Raw genomic sequence first — 24,764 nt, forward strand, 5'->3', positions numbered from 1 at the left:
CTTATCCGTACACAAGCGTGGAAGTGAGAAACGCGCGCGTAGAGAACGCACCGAAAGAGAAGAGAGGCGCCGGTTTCGCTAGAAAGAGAGAGACGGAAGATTTTGCAGCGATCATCGACTTGGAGAACGGCGCAGTCGCCCAGGAACCAACTCGAACTCACTCACCCTGCCTCCCCCCGTCCGCCCCCGCTCCGTTTACCTTCTCCTCCCTGCCCCTCCGAAGCCCCTCTCAACCTACAACCCGGCATCATCCTGTCCTTCTCGCGCTCTTTCCGCCCCGCGCTGCCAGGTGGTCTTCCGCCCTCCTCGAGCGCCGCCGCCGCCACCATCGGCACAACCACCACCACCGCCAGAACCACTGCCATCACCTCCACCACCACCAGCACCACAGTCGGCAGCGGTACCAGCAGCAGCAGCAGCCGGCAGTAGCAGTAGCAGCAGCAGCACTGCCGTCGCTACCACCTCTTCGACTCCGTCGCGTTTCAATCTCTCTCTCTCTCTCTCTCTCTTTTCTCTCTCTCCCTCTCTCTCTCTCTCTCTACTTCTCTCCTCCTCTCCTTCCCTCTGTGTCTCTCTTTCTTTCTCCTACACCGTTGTATCCCTCCCTCACGTCACGCCACTCCGTCCCACTCACGCGCGCGCCACGGCGCCTCGTCCTCCTCCGGTGCCGATGCCGCAGTACCGACTGCTTTTCGCGGAAGGTGGAAACCCGTGTAACGCGGCCGTATATAGATTTTCAATTAGTCAAGAAGCGGTAGCGTAGAGAATTATGTGCCGCGTGTCGCCGCGATTCATCGCGAGTACTTGAAACCGTCGTCGTTGTCGTCGTCGTCGTCGTCGCCGCCGATTATCGTCGTTATTTATCGAATCGCGCTGTAACGCCGCCTCGCGCTTCTACGCTACGCGCGCAAGCGGCAGAACCGCGTGCGTCGTCCCGCGCGCGGGCACCGCGCCGCGGCGCGTGTTGTTCGTCGTCTCTCGACCGGCGACCGCAGCGTGGAAAGATCGATTTCCTACTGACGAACATTTCGCGCGCGAGAGAGAGAGAGAGAGAGAGAAAGAGGGAGGAAAGGAACGTTGTGGCGTTCGCCACGACCGAGTGTGTTTACCAGGATCACGTTGTGGACTCGCGCCCCCTCCCCCCTCCCCCCTCTCGTTCCTCACCCCGTCACACTCTTGCCCCTCCTGCCGCCCTAGTGTGTAAGGAGCGATGACTCGCCGCCAGTGACGACGGCCGCAAGGAGTTAGGAGAGACAGCTCGATCTTCTCCTGCCTGTCACGCCGCGTCGCGTCGCGCCGCGCCGAGCGCATCATCATCGTCGGCGGCATCGGGGGCATCCCCGGTCTGATCTTGGCGAACCGGGATCACTCGCGGGAGCGAGGATGCTGCGTGCGGTCTACACCGTTCTGCTGCCACGGCTCGTACTGTCATCGCTGCTGCTGATTCATTCAGGTATGCGATCAATCGGATAAAGCGCAAGAAACACAAAATTCCCTTTCTCTCTTTCGCGCAAAGTGTACTTTAGCACGTACTTCGCCCGGATAAGAATATAAGTTGTACGATCGGGCAAAGCGGTGTATTGTTAATGTCGGAGTGGATTCTCAACATCGGATTCCGTGGAAAAGTTTGAGCAACTGAAAGGAAAAAATGCGGCCGATCGCACGGCGATGATAAATAAGCGACAAGAGATCTATCGCACTTGAGACAGATCACGTGCACTAAAAGATTCTCATCGAAGCGATTGGAGAGAGTCGTGAAAGTATATATAAAATAGAGTGATTTGAAAAAAGAAGCTATAATAAAAGAAACTATACACATTTATGAGATATTATAAATGTAAAATATATTTTCTAGTGCTGTGTAAGCAGGCGTGGTTGCGGAGTTGGTATGACAAACTCAACCGAATGAAGCTTTTATAAGGGATATCAAAATCCGTTTTTCGGCATGCGTGCGCGTTCGACGTGCCGGGCATATTTCGACTGCTCCGCCCGAGTTCAATAAAAGTGCATGAATCGCCGCTGATTTGCGAGTTAAACCACCGTGCGAAAAATGTAATCGCGCTGTTTCATCGGGCGGACTCGGCGGTTCATTCATTATATGATAAGCGAATTAGTAAATTAACGAAACCACTAATACGCTGGCACAAATTTCGCAATTATCTTGAAATCGGCCGATTAAATCGTCGACAAAGAGGAGGAAGGGGAGGAAGGGACGACGAACTCGCGGATGTACACGGTATATCGACAAATGCATACTCTTGTGCACGGCTCGTCTAGCTCACACGAGCGCGCGCGGCAAAATGCAACGTGACATGGAGGAATAAAAAGCAGAAGAATAAAAGCTAGACGAATAAAAGCTAGTACACAAAGCGCCATGCATTTATGTATATCCATGCAAAGCACCGGGAATAACAATATCTAGTCGCGTATACGAAAATACCGGAAATCTTCGATCACGATAAACAAAAATTCTCGAGATATAATTCAATCTGACGCCGGAGTCAATTGGCCGGCGGGGAGAATCTCGCGGAATCAAGCGAAATTTAATTGAACGCGTTTCAGTTTACGTAACGACGGGTTTCGCAAATTGTCTTCGCTCTTGCACGAATAAATTAGAATAACAGTCAGAAAAATCAGCCGAATCTCTTCGCCGACCGCCCTTCTGCCCAACTTTTTGCTCGCATTATATCGTCCGATCGAAGCCGCGGTGTTTCGCTTCGAAATTAGTTCGCTGATTTAACTCCCCCGTCTGGTATCGAGCGCATTTTTAGTATCCACGACGAAACTTTGTTTTAAGTTCGTACTTAATTAAAACATTCGCCGCGCGATCGCCGGGCCGCCGCGTCTTTACCTATGAAACAGCAAGCGAGTTTGCGGCGGGTATAACTACTGTTTGCGAATCGGTCGAGATAATGGAACGGTCGGCGGCGACGGCGGGCGAGCAAACCATTGTCGTTCGGAAATTGCTCCTTCACTGTGCTACGTGGTACACATCAATCGCCATAAACAAAATTTCAAGATCGTCGCTGAACAAATCGCGAAAATCCCCTCGGCCATTTTTTCTGCTCGCAATTCTCGTCAACTTTTCGTTAAAATTAGTTGGCCGCTTTAACCCCGTTTTCGTCCGTCGGACGGGTGTATCTTTAGCCGCGGGCAAAATTCGACTTCGATCTCATAATTAATTAAAACACTCGACGCAATCAGCGAGGCGCAAATCGGCGTCTTTGCCATTACGCGGCACTGAATTCGCACGCGTTAACTAACTGTTCGTAAATCGACGAAGGGCGGAGGGTAATGGGACGATCGGCGGCTTCAAACAACGATTATCGTTCGGAAATTATCCCCCTTTGTAACTATACATCGCCGGGGTCGAAATGAACCCACGCGATTAGCGCGTCTTACCAACTGGTTGGTCGGTCGGTCGGTCGGTCGGCCGGCCGCTAAATGCGCATTGTCACGTCACGTTCATATAAAGGTAATTAAGATTTCTAAGAACGTCACCTCGTCTACCAGCGAGTTATTTATAACCGGCCTATTACTGTACCATACCTTATTTGTCTTGCCGCGATATGCAGCGCACGCCGAGCAAGTTTTACCATTTTTTCAGTACAGCGACTTGCATATTCTGCCCGCGCGTTTGCAGATTATTATTATTATCGCGTGTATGTGCTCGCGAGAATTAACAAATCGCGGCCACGCGCACTCTCGATGATACGCGCGGCCGGTTATCGAACGACCGGGATAATTACAAATGTTTTCGCACCATTATATATTCCGAAATTTCCATATCGGTCGTTTCCGTGGAGAAAGATTTACTTATCTCTCGACGTCGGCTTGTGTGCAAGAAAACGAGTCTAATTTAACGGAAGACTGACAAAATTTGATTCTATAAAATGTACAAATATAGCATATATACAGACACACGGATCATAATATAATTATAATTAATTATTCAATGCGGAAGAACGGGATATCAATCCGGATTCATTACAACTAATATCAAAATTCTTAATTTCGGACGCTGTCGAGGGGCGAAAACGGCAAATTGAATATTTATAGATTAAACCTCATTTAATCATTTTACCTCACCGCGTGCCCGCATTCGACCGTTCGCGAAATATGCCGAAAAATCCGCGTAACGGCCAGCCTAAAATAACGGAGACAACCGAAAAAATAACGCGCATTTGCATCCTGGCCAACAAGCGTCACGAATTATTCAAAGTATTTCATACTAGGGCGAATCGCGGAAATTTCATTCACGCGTCGCCGGACAGAGAAAAAAAAGCGACATACAGACGCAACACCCGCGTTTAACTACCGCGCGCGTGTGCGGCCTCGTTAAATGCATAAAATCGCCCGTCGCGCATTAGCGCGCGCGCGACGTCGCGTAAAGAAAAGAAACGTCCGGGGCGGGGGTGGGGTGGGGAGGGGGTCGCGAGATATCGGCGGCAATTAGAGTGCTTAAATTCTCGGAGCACTCGGAAGCGTTCGCGGCGGCGCTCAGCCGTTGACCGGTCAACGCGGGCGTACCCGATTTCAAAGTTAAATCGAGTTTGAACTTTGAACCGCGATCGCGGCACCGGAACACCAGACACACGACGGCAAAGTGCGAGAGAGTTAACGTTTCACTATCGCGGCTCGCCGATTCGAAGCCGAAAGAACACGACTTCTCGCTTATCGTCGTCGTCGTCCCGCGCGGTCGGCGGTTTCCTTCCCCTTCGAACACGGGCGACGACGAAGAGTGTCCCTTCGAGGACGTTTTCCAATCAGGGCCGACGACGACGGCGCATCTGTGTAAAGCAATCTGCGCGACGACAACGACGACATCTCGTACGGGGATCTCGTTCGACGGATCGGTAGCTATCGCTTGCGAAACTGTATTACGATGGATCGTTAACTCAGGCACTATAATTGGCTCAATTTCCAATAAAGCTCGACGCGTTCTCTCTCGCTGCACGACCCCGTTTAAATAAAACAATACCACGCACACCGACACTTTGCTCTCCTCCTCACCCCTCCTCCCCCCTTACTCATTCTCTCGCTCTGTCAACTCGCCCCCTTCTCATCCCGCTGTTTTCGTTTCCCGCCTGTGTGCCCCGTTCGTCGAATTTCTATGCAAAATAGTAATCAAAGATACTACATTTTTTATCGCGTGCACCGCGCGCAACGTCGCGCATAATTTAATATATAAAGCGCCCGGGCTAAACTAATTACGCTCGGACAAGATTTATTAGCTTGAAACGCGCGCACAAAAGAGAGAAAGAAAGAGAGAGAGAGAGAGCTGTCATTCCTCGCGTAGAATCAGACGTTTTGCAGATGAGAAACTTCGAATGCATACGAAGATGTAAGAAAAGTGGCGCATTGAAAATTGCACAGATTTGATAATTTTATCTCAAAGCCGACGCGATTCATGTGAAACTTCATTTTCAACATTTCAAACTTAACAATTGGTCGATAAATTTGTTTAACTATTAATTTTATTCGTTACCCGCTACGAGTGAGAATCTGTTTTCATACAAAACTCAATGAGATAAAATTTTATACCTTTCTTAAAAATCTTTCAGCTTTGATAGTCTATTTTTCCTTAACGCTGAATGAAATTTTTCGTTTCCATTCTTCTCATATGCTCACTTTGTCCAAAGACGATAGTCGCATAAATCAATAACGGGTGTCGTGGACAAGAAAAAGAACGAGGATAAAAGTGAGGAGGGGAAGAGAGATTTTGTTTAATAATTGTCTCGTAGTCTCGAATCTCTGCGGTACGTGATCACGCACGTCGTCGCTCTCATCATTGTCGGAAGATAACAAAGCGTGAACGCGTATATTTTTTATTCGCAGCGTATGTATATCGCACGCGCATCGTTTCGCATGCGACGCATTCTCGACAGAGAGAGAGACAAGCCTCCCGCGTAGTTAAAATAAACAGAATCACTTGTCGGGGTAATTCTGCTTATCACTCTCTCCGCATGCGCCGCGCAGATTTACGATACGAGCGCAAATAAATAGAAAAAAAAGCGAGAGGGAGAGAGAAATGTGCGACGCACACATCGGGCATCGATGCGTGCCCGTTTTTCCGGTTCGATTCGTCGTCGGCAATCCAGCGTGATACGCGCTTAACACTCGGCGCGACGCGACTGCATTTTTCGCGCACACGACGCGTATTTTTCCACTTTCGGACTTATTTTACGACCGGAGCAATTTGCCTCCAGAAGGCAGTAAATTCTTTTATCTGCCCGGTGTGCGCCACCTTTCCTCCCCTCCTCTTTGCTCCTTGCTACCTCTAATTTCATATTATTTGAGTGCGGAAAAACGCGAAAAAATATTGTGATGCCCCGGATAAGGAGTGCATGTACCGTTTAACACGCCCATTTGCCCGAATGATTAACACTCTTGCGTCCGCGTGTCCCCACTCGTCAGCGTACTTTTTCCCCTTTTTCTGATATGCAAACATATAATTTTCGAGCACCGCTGCTGCTCCAGCTCACATACCCATATACTGAACTTCATTGATATTCTGATTTAAATTATTTAACGCCAGCAACGCCGCAAAAAAATAAGAACTGTATGCGGTGGAAAAATATTGGCTAATAAAAACACTTGCGAAAATTTTGAAGCAATAACCTGGTCGCTAAACAGCGCTACCAGGATTATCGAAGAATTGTAAAAAAAACGACAGCGCGAGTTGGTTCATAAATCACGCGTCGGAAATAGTTTTCTGAGCATCGGCCAATGTTTCTGCCTTGGCCAGAATTAATAAACTCAAATTAATACATTTAATTATTCGAATTTAATCGTCAAATACTTTGATCTTGTTGTGCGGAGTTTACAGAATGGAAAAATAATTCCCGATCACAAAGTGAAATGGAGAAGCGCCGAAAGAAATTAAATTTAATTTAATTTAATTAAATTTTCAAAGTGTTTATAATCGTACAAAAACGCTTCATGAACAATCCAAGTTTTTCCTTAGCGAATAAACAATACGGGTAAAACGATTTGTGTACGCGGCATCGACTACAATCATCGCGCGAATGTTTTGCTTGTCTAACTCGAGAGGGGGGATTCGTTTGCCGACAGGCGATGAAACGCGCCGCGCAACACCGACGCAAACTCGTTTTCCTTTTCGCGGGCCATTAATTACACACGCGAAGCAAATCTATCGGAAAGCATTATCATCGCGGCACGTCAAAATTATGTACTTACCCGGCCGGCCCCGCACTGTTCACGGCGCTGCACCATGATTAATTACGGCAACTCGATCGTTTTATCACTTTTTCCCGCTCGTCGGGAAGCATTATACCGTGTAACGTTATACGAAGCGTCCGGATTCGACCAAGCCGCCGATGAAACGCGTAATTACGATTTTCTTTTCACTCCTGCTGCTGTTACTCGAATAACCGATTTATCTTTTATCTCTTTACTCTACTTTTAAATCGCATCGTTTGTTGCGACTTTGTGCGACTTACGCCGCTTTCGTGTTATCGTATTATATTCGTCCGTAACGAGTATTCATTCGTACACGGCTGGCTGACTTTAGCGGATTCTTTTCCTTTCCAGCGAGCTCTTATTACACGGGAAGCTCCAATATTTGTGTGCTTGAGCAGGAAAAACAGCGCGCGCGATCGCGGGGGAGAGGGCCGCGTGCTATCGTAGCGAGCAGATAAAATAATAAGCCGGCAGCAACGCGATCGCGACTCCCGTCTCCCCTTCTCTCTCTCCTCCACCCCCCTTCCCGTATGAGAGATCCGACTGATACATTGGATTTTCTCCCAGCCCCTATATTGCGAGATTGCGACGAATTTAATTTGTAAATAGCCACACAAGCGGATAGTCGCGCGTACACGCGCGCCCGGATATTAAAATAATCATGCGCTCCAATAGACTAATAACACATAATATGTGTAATAATGGAACTAATGCGGCATATGCATTTCAATTACAAATACAGCCACAGTTGAACGTCAGAATGACCCGACCGACCCAAATAGACAGCGTTCGAGCGAGTTTAAAAAATCTCCGCAAATCGGCAATCACACTTAAACAATTTCCGCTCGCATGACCCACTTTTTTCGCGAGACAACTGCACATCCCTCCGAAATTTGATCGATTCGGAATGACTATTTGATAAGCGAGATCGATTAGAAAAGCGGATTGGCGCTACACCGGCGCTGTACCTAAAATTCAGTTAAATAAACACATAAATCTAACTCTCGTCTCGCCGTCTCATTCCGCGGATCACGCAACAGCGGGATTTCCGAAAATCTGGAAGTCTCCGGAGGTGTAGTTGCGGATTAACGCCCCGCTCCCGGCTCCGCGCGCGCGAACAAATTTATAATCTCGCGCCGACGATACGTTCAGCAGCGGCGGGATTAATCCGCGCATTACGGCCTGATTTACAGCGCTAAATCAACGCGCTCGCAAGAGCGCTCCACGGTTTTTGGATTCATTTGGATGGATCAACGCGCGTTGAGATGTGGATAAATAAATATCTTCACTCACCGGTGCTGCTGCTGTTGCTGCTGCTGCTGCCGCCGCTGCTGTCGTCGTCGCCGGCGGCGATGTCGTTGTCTGCATCATCGTCCTCGCCATCGTCGTTTCTCTGTCGTCATCCTTCTCGTCTCCCTCTGCGCCTCCCCAATTGCGTTTAATTAAATCGACCGTGTCCGCGTCCGTCAGGAGCACGCACCAGCAAACGCGCCGCGTCACCGTGTCGTCGGTCGCTCGATGGGCTAAAAAGATACAAGCCAGTAATGGTAAATGTTTCATTAGCGCGCGAGAGAGCGGCGCAAATTTGCAGAATACAAAATAATAATATCGCGGGACGGGGATCGCGATAATGCGCACACATATATGTACCCCGCCGTCGTCGTCGGGACGGCGAAGCCGCGACAATCGTCGTCCGCTTTTATCCAATTTATTTCCCGCGCGTGCACGGGCGGCTTAACGCCGTAACGCGGCTTGGCATTTACATGCGGCAGGAAGCTCCGGAGATTTGTTTGCGTCTTAGGACGGGCGTCCGACCTTCTTCCTTCGTCCTTGCGCGACACGTATCTTACGCATATGAGACGGTTAAATAAAATCGCGGTGCTGTTCCCCACTCTTATATATCAGGCTGATGGGGGGAAGAAAAGGGGGATGGGAAACGACGCGTTTTCCCCCTAGCGTTGCCTGCCGAACGACAACTGGAATTCTGTTTATCTCGACGCCTTGTAGGCCCTTGGAATTTCTTTCTCTCACTTACTCCGTTTTATTCGCCCTCTTACCGCTTATGATTCTTAGAGTTATATATCAAAGGAGGTTTCCTATTACAAAGCTGAATAAACTGTGTGTTTTCCACTTTTCAGCGTAATTTTTCGTTCCTAATTTTTTACATTTGTTACATTTGCAATTTTTGTAGACGTTCTTTCTTTCTCGTTATCTTAGGGCTAAATAAAATCTCTTTCAAGTAGTAGATGACTAAATATGAAGCGCTTCGCACGATATCAGCGAAGGGAAGATTCAGAGCCGCGTCTCGTGCTCCGCATTAATATCAAAATTTTGCTCGATGAGCAGGTTAACGTCTATATAAAACAGGTCTCTCGCCGCGTCTCAAAGAGGTTCGTTAGTTCTCGATTCAATAGCGGCGAAAAATAAACGAGCCACCGGGTGCTTAAGGTCCACGGGTAGACGGAAATCGATTTTGGAACTCCGAGAGATTAACAATTCAATCGACTTCGCGATTGCTACCGGCTCGCAATCGTTTCCCTCCGAACGAACAGGGTAATTTCAGAAATTGTTTACCCTTTCGGTTTGCGCGGGGAATTAGATATCCAACGGCTGTAAGTAATCTAAACTCCAGTTAGATCGTAACGCGAAATGGAAAAGTAGAATTACGCGTGTGCGTTACACGACGGGCAATAAATGTCCATTTCTCTTGATGGGAAAAAAAAATATATATATATATATGAAAAACCACATGTGAACCGCGCAAAGACTCATACCGCGCAGCGAGTCAACAAGTTGACGTAAACAATCAGCTATTTGTAACAGAAAAGATGAACAACCATTCATTCGCTTTATTTGTATACCATTTTACCTTCTAGCAGCTACGCTGCTCCGCATTTTATTCTGACGGATCTATTTTTCTACATGCATTTAATCACTCAGTTAGCAATCAACAACATGACGCAACGGGGAATTAAATAAAAGCTATTGATAGCGCATCGACAATAGTGTATGATTAACTATATCATTCACTGAAGGGAGAAAAATTTTCAAGCGGCACGGACAGAACATCTGGAAAAATCACACGGCGCGTATCAAGCGCGCGCGCGTGACATTATTTTGACGGGACAATATTTCCCACAGCTGCAATAATTAGCATAGCGTCACGTACACGTCCGTCCGTTACGCGAAAATGTTTCCGCGTCATCACGCGATAACGCACTCGCCGCGGGTTTTTTTGTTTCCCCGCTCTATCATTTCGCGTGTCGAGCGTGGGATTTAAATTCAGGGGCGCAAATATTAACCGGTTAAAATCGAAGACCGTGGCCGACGCGCATATTTCACCCCCTCCACCGCTATTGACTCGTGGTGCTTTAGGAAAATAACAAGGCAACATACGGCGAGGATCAATTATCGGGTTCAAGGAGCAGCAGCAGCATCGGGAATACTACCGCGGAGCCGCCGGTATTGAATTTATCGCAGCAGCTTATTTCCGCCGGCTGAAAGGAATATTTATACGGGCGCGAGCTAATTTATCTCGCAAGGCGTTTTATCGGCTATGCTCGATCGGACATTCGTGAGCGGGTTTTTATTTCCCTCTAACCGACCACCGTTCCTCTCCTTCACCCCCGGCACACGCGCGCGCGAACGATACCAACAAAGTGACTCTCAAATACGCCTGAACATGATCTCGACAAGATCTCGCGCATACGGGAAAGTGAAACACGATCGGACACGAAACGATCGCACACGCGACGACGACATGATCAGATACTCGGCCTGTTTATATACTTAATAAGAGAAGCCAGCGTGAGGTGTGTCAAAAGACCCGAAAAGAGAAGATTAAAGAGCAAATTAAATTTCAGACACGCATAAACATAATTTTACATATTGATTAATTTCATGTTTTAATATTACAAGTAATATCACAAGTACTGAAAAGCTATTCAAGTGGTTTTAATTTTGTTTTTTATTTTATATACAAATCGCGCGTTATCAATTTCAGGAGTTATATAATTTTATAATTTTTAATATATCGAGTTTTAGCCTTTTCGTCTATTTCCTCCAATTTTTTTCCAGAAAAGTACCCAAAGGCTCATTTGAGGCTTGTACTCTTTTCATCCCGCTAATGTTAACAGAATTTTAATTGGAAGCTTAATCCTCGTGCGGGCAAGCTACTTTGTATCGCAACCGGGAAAGCTGTGTCCACTGAATACCGTGTTACATTTGAGATACTTTTGAAAGTAGTAATAATACTGATGTTTTCAATGGTGAAAAAATGTAGATAAAAAGTAAAAAAAAGGAATAAACCACGCGCACACATCTAAAATATTGATAAAATGCAGATATGCCCAACGAACACGCTTCGCCTCGATACGAGTTAATAACGGGATCACTAATTTATGAGAAATGGCGGTGTGCGAGGGAATCCTCGAAATCTAATGGCGAGTACATGAAAAATCTACTGCAATCTTGGTCCTTATTATGAAATAGGGACTGGTAAGTTCTCGCGGTGCACGAAGTTCGCCGCGATATTTCTTCCCACCCACTCTCGCGGATACGTCGGTGCTTTAACTTGAGCCATTTCTCGAGGAGGTAACGCTCCGTCGAGCGACGTCTTTTTTTCGTCCCTTTCTTTTCACGCTCCGGCGAAAAATACACGACCGGATGGCCGATCCGATAAATCTTTCCTCGCTGACAGTCCCTTCGTACTCTTTTAACTTATCCGCGGCTCGCATCCGTATCAATTTGCGAACGACACGACGATTTTCCGGTAGCTACTCAGAGACCTGTGAGTAAAAAAAAAGAAAAAGTACACCCCGGTCATTGGTTTGCGCGAGCCGTAACTGTACTTTTCAACTGAACTGCTTAAAAAATCGCAGCCGGGTTCTTCGGGCGGCGCTTAGTCCCGCCGTCGGATCGACCGTCGTCATGAATTTCACACAGAAGAGTAATGAAGAACAATGTCAGCCACGTACGCGCGCGCGAGCCATAAATATTCAGCTCGTCGTGCTGTACGCGCGCGCGAACATTTTAACCCTCTACCGATTGGGCGTGCCGCGATGTGTGTTATATTTTGACATGCGGGATTATACAGTGAGCTGCATCGAGCACAACCGGTCACCGAAGGCTCGATTAAATATTCATACGCCTGGTAATTGCTCGATCTGCGATTCGAAATTGTCTCCGCGGCTGGTGGAGAAAGAGAGAGAGACAGAGGGAGGAAAATATAAATTCCACGCGCGTTCGATCCTTGCAATTCTCGATCAGGGGATCATTATCGTTAAAAAGTGGTCGCTTAATGAACGAATTACGTTATGATAATGCTGTTTTTTCAAACATTTTCCATTATATCGTATTATTTCAAAAACAGCCCGCTACTGCGCAGAACTAGATTGTTTTCGCAAACAACTTTGCCAACAACATACGGAGTACGTAAATATTGACAAACGGATATACTTTTGCTTGGGACAATTTCAAATAATGACGTGGAGCGACATACGATACTTCACTATTGTGCTTCAAATCTTTAATATTTTATAACAGTTACGACAGTTGAAGAGTGTAATTATATGATACAATTTGTTACTTATTTTCAATTTTTTCTTTTTTAAGTAGACCATTATTCAAATAATCGAAGAGCCCGAAATAACATACTAATAGCGTCAATTTTTGAAATTTTTTCAAATCAAATTGAATTAAATAGAATACTAAATAAAATATATATTCGTATATAATCAAATTAACTTGGATTCGAAAAAAGTTCTTGTCTGAATATTCTGTACGTTTTAATATGCATATAATTCAAGATTTATAAAAGTGAATTCATTATTTCTAATTTTCTCCTTTAAGTAGAGCGCTTTTTAAATAATCAAGAGAATACGAATTTCTGTAATTGTAATTTAAATTTAATTAGTAAAAAAATGTGCTGAATGAAATACATTGTTCAATCAAATGAATTCGTATTCCCAAAAGTTTTTATATTAATATGTGATGCAAGATTTATGAAGAAAATTTAGGTTAATTTGCAGTTAAAATTAAACGTTCTTTATATATTTGTTAAAATTTAATATCTAATACCTTCTAAACATTCCAAAGACCCATGACGCTAAAGTTTGTTCACGGACTATAATACGGTCGCATTCTATTCCGCCACCTAACACCATCATCTTGCTAGCGATATAAACGAAACGGCGGGAAATAAAACGCCTTTTCAGATCCCTTTATCTCGTTAATCTTGTCGCGCTTTACGCGTTCGGGATACAAAGCATAACAAGAGAAGAAGGAGAAAGAAAAGGTAAGGGGGGGGAAAAGCGACAGAGAGAGAAAGAGAGAGAAAGGGAACAGGTGCTTATTGCACGTTGAACCTTGCTGAGCTGCGCGAACGTACCTACCGTTTCAAACTTGGCAATGTCACGACCGATAAATAAGACTCGCAATCTTTTCCGCCAGTCACGGGACACAATAGGAGGAAAAAGTCGTAGGGCGTATCTCAGGTGCGAGACAAGATTGCAACAGGGAAACTTACACCTGGTGCGCCCCGGAAATTCGACTCCGCGTTTTATCCCGCCGCCGCGGTCAGAACACGGGATATTTTTCCGATATTTTTACGGATTTTCTCCGGCGACGCCCGGGGTCTCCCGTAAACACACACGTACGACATGAAACAAACCTATGACGTGTACGCCAAGTGACCCGTGCCTTTTGCACGACCTTTTGCCCGTGAATAGAGGAATGTAAAGTGAGGAGAAAGGAACACACGGCGATACTTTTCAAATGGTTTTCGCAATTTAAATGGCGAAACGTGGCGGAGGACTTTTATTTCAAAGTACGTAACTCACATCCCGCTAACTTTTAATGGAATGTACTTTAACAGAAATTTAATTCTCGTCAAAGAGAAATTTATTTCGAATTCTTGGAAAGATCTGCAGCTAAGAGATAGAACGAGGAAAGAGACTTTAAGAGACTGTGCAAACACACGGTTACGACGAATCGGCGAAGGAATCGACGAATGCACACGATCGTTCGTCCGGCGGTGATCGATTATGTTTCGCGGCTGCGATTATTCGCTCGCTCCAGTTCTTCGTTAATCCGTTCGTTTAACTCGCTCGCGCTCTCTCGTATTATACGCGTTACGACTTCCTAACCGAGTCTGCCGTACAACACGAATGAAAGAAAAAATTAATTACCTCTAATAATAGCGTGCGCAGCGTGGGCGATTTTAATGGCGATGCCTGGACGCGCGATACGTGGCGTTGCGTGACCTCTGATGCTTATCAGAATCAATGACAACGCGTGCGTGCTCGACGTCGCGCGCGAACACCAGCGATAAAGGGGCCGGCGATATAAACGTGCAATCTCATCCCGTCGGTCCGCTCATTAGCGGACTTAATTTAAGACAACCCACCGACGGAATTTTAAACCCCCGGCAAACATTGGCTCGATTCGGGTAATCACCGCGTTTCGCCCTTCCGAAGGAGAGAAGACTAGTTAATGACGCGAGCGTGTTGATGTTTATGAAGGCATTTTCCCCACTCCTGCGGCTTATCATTCGACAAAAGCGCCCGGCGTGATTAGAGGGTATCGCGGATACAACGGGAAGAATTTTGACGAATATACATCCTCGCGTATCCGGCTTCATTATCGCGCGACGCGCCGACTCATAATTACGGCGCGGAACGCGCGGATATTTCTAATTCGTTTGTAACACGCATGTTTGCAAACCCCGATTCATATTCTTCCCCCGTGAAAAATTCGCGGCACATTTTTTTCTTCTTGGCGAAAAATTGGTCCGGAAGCCACGTGTATTACAAGTTTTCAATTTGTAACGCTATATATTTCGGCAATCATGCTTCAAATTAAACTTCTTTTCAATTAAAATCCGCGAAAAATTGCCCGCGAGCAAACGAGATACCTATCCCGAAATGGAAAATGTATTTTTTTTTAATTTCAAAAAAAGAGCCGGCACTCTTCTCGATTTCGGCGTCGCTCTGTTTATGACTGTGAAAGATTGCGCGCGAGTTTGCGTCATTGTCTGGCGTATATAGCATGCATTTGTGTAACAGCACTCGTATAAGCTTAAAGCTTCGCTACATCTTGAGGAAAGAAAGGCGAACAAGGGACTGCATTGTCGGAGAAATTTCAACATCTCAAAGACTGTTGCAATTTTAAGGCGGACGTGAGCTCGCGTTCGGCGGTTCTTCGGTTATCAATTATTCCGCGAAATCGATATCGAAGTCAGACGCTTTTCAGCTCCTCGACATGCAATCGCGAGTCTAGCGGGAACATTCGGTCATATTAGATCAATTTATTTCAGCTACGCTTTCTGCATGTCTACACCTTTTCTGCGAATTACATGTATCTCGTATAATATAAAGGCGCGCAAACAAAAAGTAGCAAAGATAAATCTGTTATTTATATCTGTAACTTGGAACTGGAGCAACGGTAATATTCCAGTGATAAAAGAATAAATTTCTTTGTATAAATAGCGCAATAATTCTTGCATCTCCCGATATCCAAATGACGTAAATTTTGCACGACTAGAGATATATTACAAAAGCGTGCGAGAGAAAGCATGAGTCACACACGTTGTATAATTCAAAAAGCGCTCATTACAATGAATCACACGTGACTCACGGAGCGGTAAGCTCAGGCTGTACACGCCTGGTTATTACGCGTGTACGAATATTATCATCGAATTGATCGGCGTCGCTGTGACGTGTCGGCGCTGAAGATTGAAATTGCAGCTCGGCGTAACATTGCGATTGCGGCGGAAAGCTCGCGCACGGAGGTCTGTCTCTCTGAACGTCACGAGCCCCTCGTGAATTCGCCAAGTTTCCCACGCAGCTACAACTGCAGCTACGGAAAGAACGAAGGGAGGGAACGGGACACGTCACAGAGGCAGACTCCGCAGGGTCCACTTTCCACTTGCGCTCTGTGCGGCGCAATCCTCCTACAGAACCGCAATACCGAATCTTTTGCAGGCATCGTCGTCGTCGTCGCCCTACGCATGACGTCCCTGGAGATACCGCAGCACGTCGTGCTGAATGAGACGGTGCGCATGCAGTGCAACTTCAACTTGGACAAAGAGCTATTGTACTCGGTGAAGTGGTACAAGGACGGCCACGAATTTTATCGCTATACACCCAGAGATGCGCCCACAGTGCTAATGTTCCCGGTGGCCGGCGTAAACGTGAACGTGAGTGCGAGTTTCAGGGGACCTGGGGATGCTTAGAAACGGTAGTATAACCTGACCCTACTCCCGCGACGATGTAAGGAAAACCCGTTATCCCTTAACAATGCATTTCCTTCAATCCGCTTTGGATGATCCAGTTCGCGACAGAATTCGAGATGGAAATCTATCTGTGATAAAAAACGTTTGCAGAATTGGAATACATGCCGCTAATATAATTCGCAGATCGTGCGCGTTCTGATTTTTCGTACGATTCCGGTATTAACGCGGCACATAAAATTACAAATAGAATTCTATTCCGAATTCTGTCGCGATAAATCACTTAAAGCGCACTTTATGGACGATAATGTTTCGATATTTATATTAATTATTTGTATATTCGCGTTATCGAACATATCGGATAAATAAAAATATTGATTTTGCACGAAATCCAAGCACCTCTAGCGACGCGGCATTCGTTTCCGAAATTGTCGCGAATTAATGGCGAATTAACGGAACTGCGCGATGCTCGTACGACAAAAGAACCTATAATCACATATTTTTTTAATTTCCTCTTTTTCTTCAATCTGGAGGTACAATGCACTTTGTATGACTCTCACGGCGACGAGGTTTTTGCTCGACTCTGATAGAATCTGGTTCGTTCGTCGTCGCGCATCGCGCAGGTCCTGGCGTCACGCTCGATCGGGCGCAGCAGCTTGTAATCGCGAATTTGCATTCAGACCAACTATTCCACCGAGAGTTCGGTCGTCTTGAACAACGTGAATCTGACGAGCTCGGGGAGGTATCGATGCGAGGTGTCGGCCGAGGCGCCCGCCTTTCAGACGGTCTCGGATCACGCGGATATGACTGTAGTCGGTAAGTATTGTCATGGAAAATAAGAATATATGTGATTAAGTCGAGATAACATGAAAAGCTCGCAACGAAAGTCGAGTCTTCATTTGCGATCTCGCGACTTTAGATCGACATTACTGATAGACGAAAATCGAAATTTACAAAAGAAGGGAGCTAAAGTACACGGAGGAATTTTGTATTTTTAAAAGTGAGCTGTTAGCGCGGTAGTTATTCGAGTAAAATTTGCGAGAGTGCAAGACTAGATAAATGAATACGTGCAGTAAATGCACGCGGTAAGATAAGGGGAATCTAATCCGGGAGAACGACAATAGCACTAGAAAGGGTCATGGCAACGTTTCAGTTCTACCTAACGAAGGACCGCAGATAACCCACGGTCGTTCCAAGTATCAGGTGGGCGATTTCGTTCGCATGGACTGCACGTCGGCACCTTCTAAACCAGCTGCGCTGTTGTCTTGGTTCATCAACGACGAGCCGGTAAGTGAGACACTTAAACCGTCGGCAAAATAATTGCAGCCTTTGTTTCACGCTTCGCTAAACTTTTCCGACCGACGCGGAGCGCGATGAAATGTGTATCTCTCGTTAGAAAGGAAAGCGGAATAAAGAGAGAGAAAGAGAGAGAGAGAGTTGCAGTATATGCAATTTGCTAAATAAATCAAGACTTCATTCCACTTTGTTTTCATTACGAAGACGTGGACGCGCGTCGCACGCGTCAATTTGCGTTAGTCTCGAAAAATACTGACCGATAATGTGCTAATTCAAAATTTATTTCGATAAAACACCCGCCCGAGTGCCCCAATTAAAAGTGAAACGCCGACCGCCTCTCGTGTCAACATTGAATATCGATTTTAAATCCCCGACGTTTATGTATTTTCCATTTATTCGATCCCATTTATGTGTCGTTAATGTTTACAGAAACCGCGTCTTTTTTTTTGTAAAAATTCATTTTATCGCGTTATATCCGAGCGAAATTTTCCACCCCGTGGACGCGGAGCTTAACTGAATTAAAGATTAACTTTAAAATAACTTTATCTCTCCGCAGTGCGCGCGCGTGCGCCCGCGTTGCTGGCGAATATTATTATCGTTATCGTGCAATAATTAGAATCTTGCCTCGATGCTTTAATGCAATTTTGCGTAATTGATTTGGCGAAAAAAAAATTCACATTTGGGATCAAAAGAGAGCAATCTTTCGTTCTTAATTGTTTTCAAATTGCATTCTACAGAATCGCGTATCCGTTTTCCATCTACCGCACATCTAATTGGACGCCGTCGATGCTGCGTAATCCGGGTCGCGAATCCGCGTCCCAAATAAAAATCTATCTAATTGTTCACCCCTCCCCCCCCCCCACCCTCTACATCAATCCTCCCGCCCCCTCGACCGGATTGTCCCGGTCACGTTAAAAATAGTATTGTAGTTTTGCGAGACATATGCCATCATTCGCCGATTATTTTCAGGTCGACTCCGAATATCTGAAAGGGCCGCGCATTATCGCGACCGACGAAAACGGTCTGCAGACCGCGAGGCTCAGTTTGGAATTTCGCGTCGCGAACAACCACTTCCGGCGGGGCGACATGAAGCTAAAGTGCTTGGCCACAATAGCCACGGTCTATCGGCAAAGCAACGAGGAGAGCGTGGAGGGCGGCGAGAGCGTTCCAAAACCGTCTATAATAGACCACCGCGAGAGCCGGGCGCAGAGCCACACTCGCGAGGACCTGGCGAACGGTAAGTGCGCACCCCCCCGTATACTTTCCTACTCTCCACCGCAATCGCGCAACATTGCTCCGCGTATCGATTAACCCTCCGATGCAGAATTCCGCTTTTACCCTGTCTGGCGGTTGGTAACATAAGTTGAAATAATTTAAGATCCCGCTGCGCCGACGTTGATTATTCGTACGATCGCAATTAACGGAATCGCGGTTGATTCCGCCGGTCTTGTCGGGAAGGTGAAATATAACGTTTCACTTTTTTCTTTTCTCCTCTCGGTGGCAACTTCGCGCGTATCTTCACGCATTCCTCACTTAATGCAATTTCGCGTAATTGGTTTCGCGAGAGAAAGAGAGGAAAAAAAAAGAAAAAAAAAAGGAAAAAAAGAATTCGCGTTCGGAATCTCGCATCCCAGCTCATCTTTTAATTGTTCCCGTGTTCTTTTACACTCTCGCTCTCACGAAACTCAACTCCCATCGCAATTCTTGCGATACGCACGGTTCGGAGAGAGGTGCGTAAGCGCGGTGAATCATTGATTGCGAGCGCGGGATGCGGCCGATAAAAAATTCACTTAGGTCAAGCTCTCTGCGCGGAGTTATAAATTCCCATTATAATACTTGGCGCGCTCGCTAGATTATTCCGCCGTCGGATTCGATATACCGGAGAGCGAAGCAATCGGGCATGAGAGCGCGCCGAGTTTGTAAAATATTACGGCGCATTTGTCGTTTTTACTTCCTGTATTTTTTTGCACGCAACCTCCGTGACTTTTTTTCGTTAGCTTAGCCCGATCCAGCGGCTATCGACGGTAATTTTCGCAGTCGCGTGTGCGCGTTTAATACACAGCGCATTAAAGTTCGATTTTTGTTTTTTCACCAAAAATATTTTGCGATCTAAACCGATTGTAAATACAGATATTCCCGATGCGCTTTTCGATACTTGGCGAATATTCAAGCATTTCGTTGTTTGCGTGAATATTTATATTTGTTTCGCGGTGAACATTATTTTAATATAAGCCGCTGTTTTGCAGTGTTACACGCGAAAATTCGCTTCCGCATTCGAAAAGCTCGCCCGAGCAATGAGGAGTATCGTGGATTAAAGCCCTAAGTATTAAAAGGAATCCCCGTAAGCGTACATTAATCACAACGGAGAACTAATTACTCGATGCTTTAATCCGTGATAGTGCTATCGCCCGGGTCGTGCAATAAAAACTGATTAATTACGGCCACACTGCATTCAAATCCCGGACTAAATTACGGCAAGAACGAGGCTCGGGCTTCACGAAATGAATACGCGGGATATAGTTCGGCGTCCGAATTAGCCGTTTAAGGGATGCGCGTCGCAAATTCGCTACAATCCTCCGCAGTCTCCGTTCTATTCGTGCGACACCCACATGGCGAGTGTATCGTCGACAATTATATTCCAACCCACGCGATTCTATTTTCGGTGCTCTATAAATGTAAAAATCTTTACAATTTTTAACATTTTGGAAAAATCAATCTGAACGAGATCTAATTTGACGGTAACGAAAAAACGAACACCAACGTCAAGCTTTATTCTGAGCAAGGAATTTCTTTTACTTTCGCGAATAGAAAGCAATTAGTGATTTTTTTTCAGAAAAAATAACACTAATTAATATTCGTGTTTAATGTTTGGCAATTTGATGTTTCAGGATTCGCGTGCCTCGCAGCCGAATGGACAATCCTCGCCGTCGTCCTGATCGCATCGATCGTCGTCGTGCGATAATAACGACTCTTTTTTCCACGTTGCTTCCTGATCATTATGAACGTTGTAGGAGATCGGTTTCACGCCCTATCTAACTAATTCCTAATCCGCGTAATCATAATTAACGCCATATCGATATACATATAATAAGTGTACGTCCATTCAAGCGTCGCCGGCGCACGATAAAGCCCCACAGCCCACTTTGGCGGTACGCTCTCTAGACTCTAAATGTATTCTCGTGCGCGCGCGGGGCGGACGATCGCGATCGATCCGAGTCTCCGCGCGCTCGTCTTAGATCGTCCAAAAAGTCTCTCTCCAGCGAGGAGCGTCGCGGTAAGACGCTTGTCTTTTGTACCGCTTTCGAGATACGTCGATGTTATTCTTACTACGATTTTTATAAAGGGGTTTTCTATTTTCACGACATATCATTTATTCACGCGGCGCGGTCGCATCTTTGCGCGGCGTTCAAATAACGATCTTCCGACATATTCCGGGGAGGGGGTCTTCTTCTCTCGGGCACCGCCTGGGCCCCGCGAATGCGCTTTCAACGGAATCGCTATCGTCCACCCGCTACGTCCCTCCCCGCGTCTCCCCCTCAGCGATTTCTCCGTACAAAACAGAGTTAATGCTAGTCACGAGGCCGGTCGCGAGCGATTTTTTGCCCTTACACACGGCGAGCAAATCATGTAATTGCAAAAAATGCAAAAAAAAATAGACAAATTAATAAAAATTTTGAAGAATTTTTTTGTGAAATTATAAATGTCCAGGCTTCGGTGCTCAATTTCGAAGATGAATATTTATTTTCGCAAAAATTAATTCAATCTGACTTCTCTTGATTCGTCTATTCTTTATAGTGCGCGATAATAGCAGCTGATGAGACGTCTACAAATATTTTTTGCTTCCGTTTTTATCATCTTTCCGAATATTCTCAGTTCACTGTGTTACCCTGCGCGTGAATTTTATTTCTAGTACGTCTCGGTTGATAAAGATAGCCGAGTGTCGAATGCTGCTAAGGAAGCGGCATGCAAACACTGCTCACTAAAGTAAAATGTAACACAATATTGATCACCATTATATATAATAACATTCTAAATATATTTAAAGAAAAATAATGATGTTTGAAAGAAAGCTTTTGTCTGACAACTTCTGATTCTCCATCCAAGCCATTACGCCATGCATCGCCGTGTGAGATCACACAAGAATTGACTCGTGACTCGCTCGAGAGTGTGTATCTTTTATAATGAGCGTTTCGTTATGTAAAATAGCCGCGCGGCCCGTAGGTCATAGGTCATTCGCATCACGAGTGAGAGGTTGAAGTGAATCCCCACTCGATAATCACGTGAAACGCTTAATCGGGTCGCTGTCGTCCCTCTTCTGACTAATTGTAAGGCATAGTTAATCTCATATCGGATATATGTCACGCGTACGGAATTACTATCGTATTTTCGATCGATATTGAAATATCCCAGTGGCCGCGTGCGCGCGCGCGCGCACCGGCCGTGCCTAAGAGGAGGAACACGGACCTCCACTTAGGCTCGTCCGTGACGCGTCACCGTAATTAACAATAACGTAATTCCAGGCCGATATCGGGCAGTATCAATAAACGCCGCTTGAATCGGTGTTTTCTCGTTAGACGTCGACACAAGGGAATTACACCAAGTGTTAATTAATAGCGCAATAAACTTGTGTACAAATACATAGCATAAACAATTTGTGAAACCAAATTATTCTTCCGAATATAATTTCAAAAAAAAACACGGCACTCTTTTAAGGTTAAAATAATATTATATTTTGTTGCGCAAGAAAAAATGCATATAAATAAAATGTATTAAAAATTTACATGTTAGTAAAAATTTGAGATTGATATTTTGTGTTCAAAAAACAAAATTAATAGCATAATATATGACGTGACATCAATATTCGAATAGATTTGGATGCATATTGTATATCATATATAAAATTGCAGAGTTGAATTATTTTTTTTATTGAATTAATTCTATATAAAAAAAAAAAAAAAAAAAAAAAAAAAAAAAAATGTATCCAAACATTAAACTCTTTTAGGCTAAAAATAATATTATTTTTTGTTTTGTTAAAGATTAATTAAAACTTTAGAAAGAGTTTATTGCAAAATTGATGCTGTTTGTTTAAAAAAGTATCCAATATTATTGAAACTTTAACGACTAATGGTTTACTGTGTAGGTTATTCGCTAACTTTGTTGAATAATGATTCCAAATAAAGTTTTTTTCGATTAGCATTATAGCATACCTAGTTACTTGACGAGCGTTATTAAGGTCATTTTATCCATAGCTATTATATCGATTCGAGATGGTTTTATCGTAAGCACTTCCGCGTAAGCGTAAGCGAGGCTCCAATCGCGAGGAAAAAAATACATACGTATATCGAAGCATGAAAGTATATGAAAGTAGCACGAAGACCGGAAAATCACCATGGGCAATCCGCGCGTTATGAACCTGTCGGCGCCGATCGATACGCAATTACGCCAGCTGGGAATATTTCGACCATGCAGCGGTGTATTTTGACGAAAAACGAGCGCTGTTACCGAGCACACCGGGCCAATGCGCTATATATATTATTGCTTTACACGAGAAAAAAATATAACAAGAAAAATGTTATTGTGATTGAAACTCGTATTACGCGAAGCCTATGGAACGCATCCACGAGAGTATTCAATGTAAAAAAGAAAAAAAAAAAAAAAGAAAACCGCGCGACAGAAAAAAATATGCGTGTTCTCGATATGAGCGTCGTTACTTGACATCACGTTCCTCCCTATTTTCTCCGGACCGAGAGAATGCGCCCTTTTGCTCATGGCATTTGCCCTCGGCAGAAAATACTCGGCGCAAATATTTGACGGAATTCCGTTTCAACGCGGCAAATGGTGTACTTCCCTTGTAAAGTAGGAAAAATCCGTCGCTCACTCATACGAGGAAAAATTGACACATATCTGAGAAGAAAGAAGACCTTCTCTTGCGATTTTTTGGTGCCGCAACGACTTCGCATGGTTTATCCTAAAAAGAGCCAAATATATCCTAAATCGAGGGCAAGAAAAAGAACCCGCATCTGGCTTTCCGCTTGTCTAAACGGTAGAGTTTCTTGCGTATCTACTCCCGAATATAAATCTGGCGAGACTTATTCGCGTCGGTTGAATAATAGAAGCAAGATAAGAGATTATGTATAAAAGAAACGAAAAAGTGCATCAACAGAGATAGTTTTATAACTCTCCTGCAGTAAATAGAAAAAAAGATGTTTAACGAAAATGGAAAGAGAATAATATTCTAATATATGTATGAAGAAAATTGAAGAAGCAATATTTTCAAATTTCTATTACAAATCGCTATTGTAAATATCTAAGAAAAAGAAAGACACAATGATCTCCTGAAGAAAAATTCTTTCAAAAATTATTTTCAGTAAATTTATAATACTTTTATATTTCTAAATGGTTCAAAAGAAAAACTAATTTTCAGAATTCTAATCTAAAGTCATCTTGACATATCTTTTGTTATAGATCGATATGTTATAAGTTATAAAATATAATGTTGAAAGATAAATTAGGATCTTTCTTGCTCTTTTTAGGATGAAAGCGTGAGCTTGCAATACGTTTGTATTATTATTTTCAAATCAACGTAAGCACACAATATTTCGATACGCTCAAAATAGATCCTTTCAATATATTTTTCGTATAGACTCTAATGAAATATTTTGCATTGTGATTTCAAGCATTGAGGCGTAAAATTATAAACCGCGCAACTTTGCGCAAGGTGTTGTGTTTATATCTATTAATCAAGTAGAAACGAAACATGTTTCATACAAAGTAGTGCGTTAAGGCCCTTAATACATGTTATATTACGATAAGTGTTTACAAGCCTGTAAATATGTACATAATTTTCATCGTTATTAAAATTATTCATCATTATAAATACTGCCAAACATCGTCACTCCTTCCCAGCACTTTAAATTCCTGCCTTATAATGATTGCAAATCTATTTCCTTTCCAATATAATATAATAAAAAGTTTTTCCAACTTGTAATTAATGTAAAAACTTGTTTTCTCTTTTAATTTAAATGTATTGCATGTT

General features: G+C 44.5%; 2 protein-coding genes across 2 annotated transcripts in view; one reads left to right on the forward strand and one right to left on the reverse strand.

The window, feature by feature from the left end:
• Positions 1-24,764, reverse strand: part of LOC105672015 (uncharacterized) — a 177,037-nt gene that overhangs the window by 151,270 nt on the left and 1,003 nt on the right. Inside the window, exon 3 of the mRNA XM_067358572.1 lies at positions 8,497-8,726. The gene's annotated coding sequence lies outside the window, so the exon portion shown is untranslated. The remainder of the gene's footprint in view (positions 1-8,496; positions 8,727-24,764) is intronic.
• Positions 431-24,605, forward strand: LOC105672014 (cell adhesion molecule 2-like). Its single transcript, XM_012366671.2, has 6 exons — positions 431-1,453; positions 16,185-16,399; positions 17,113-17,248; positions 17,586-17,719; positions 18,698-18,965; positions 20,617-24,605. Exons 1-6 carry the CDS (start codon positions 1,384-1,386, stop codon positions 20,688-20,690), a joined length of 897 nt encoding a protein of 298 aa, XP_012222094.1. The 5' UTR covers positions 431-1,383; the 3' UTR covers positions 20,691-24,605.

This window comes from Linepithema humile, chromosome 1, assembly GCF_040581485.1.
Source record: "Linepithema humile isolate Giens D197 chromosome 1, Lhum_UNIL_v1.0, whole genome shotgun sequence".
NCBI classification, from domain to species: Eukaryota; Metazoa; Arthropoda; class Insecta; order Hymenoptera; family Formicidae; genus Linepithema; species Linepithema humile.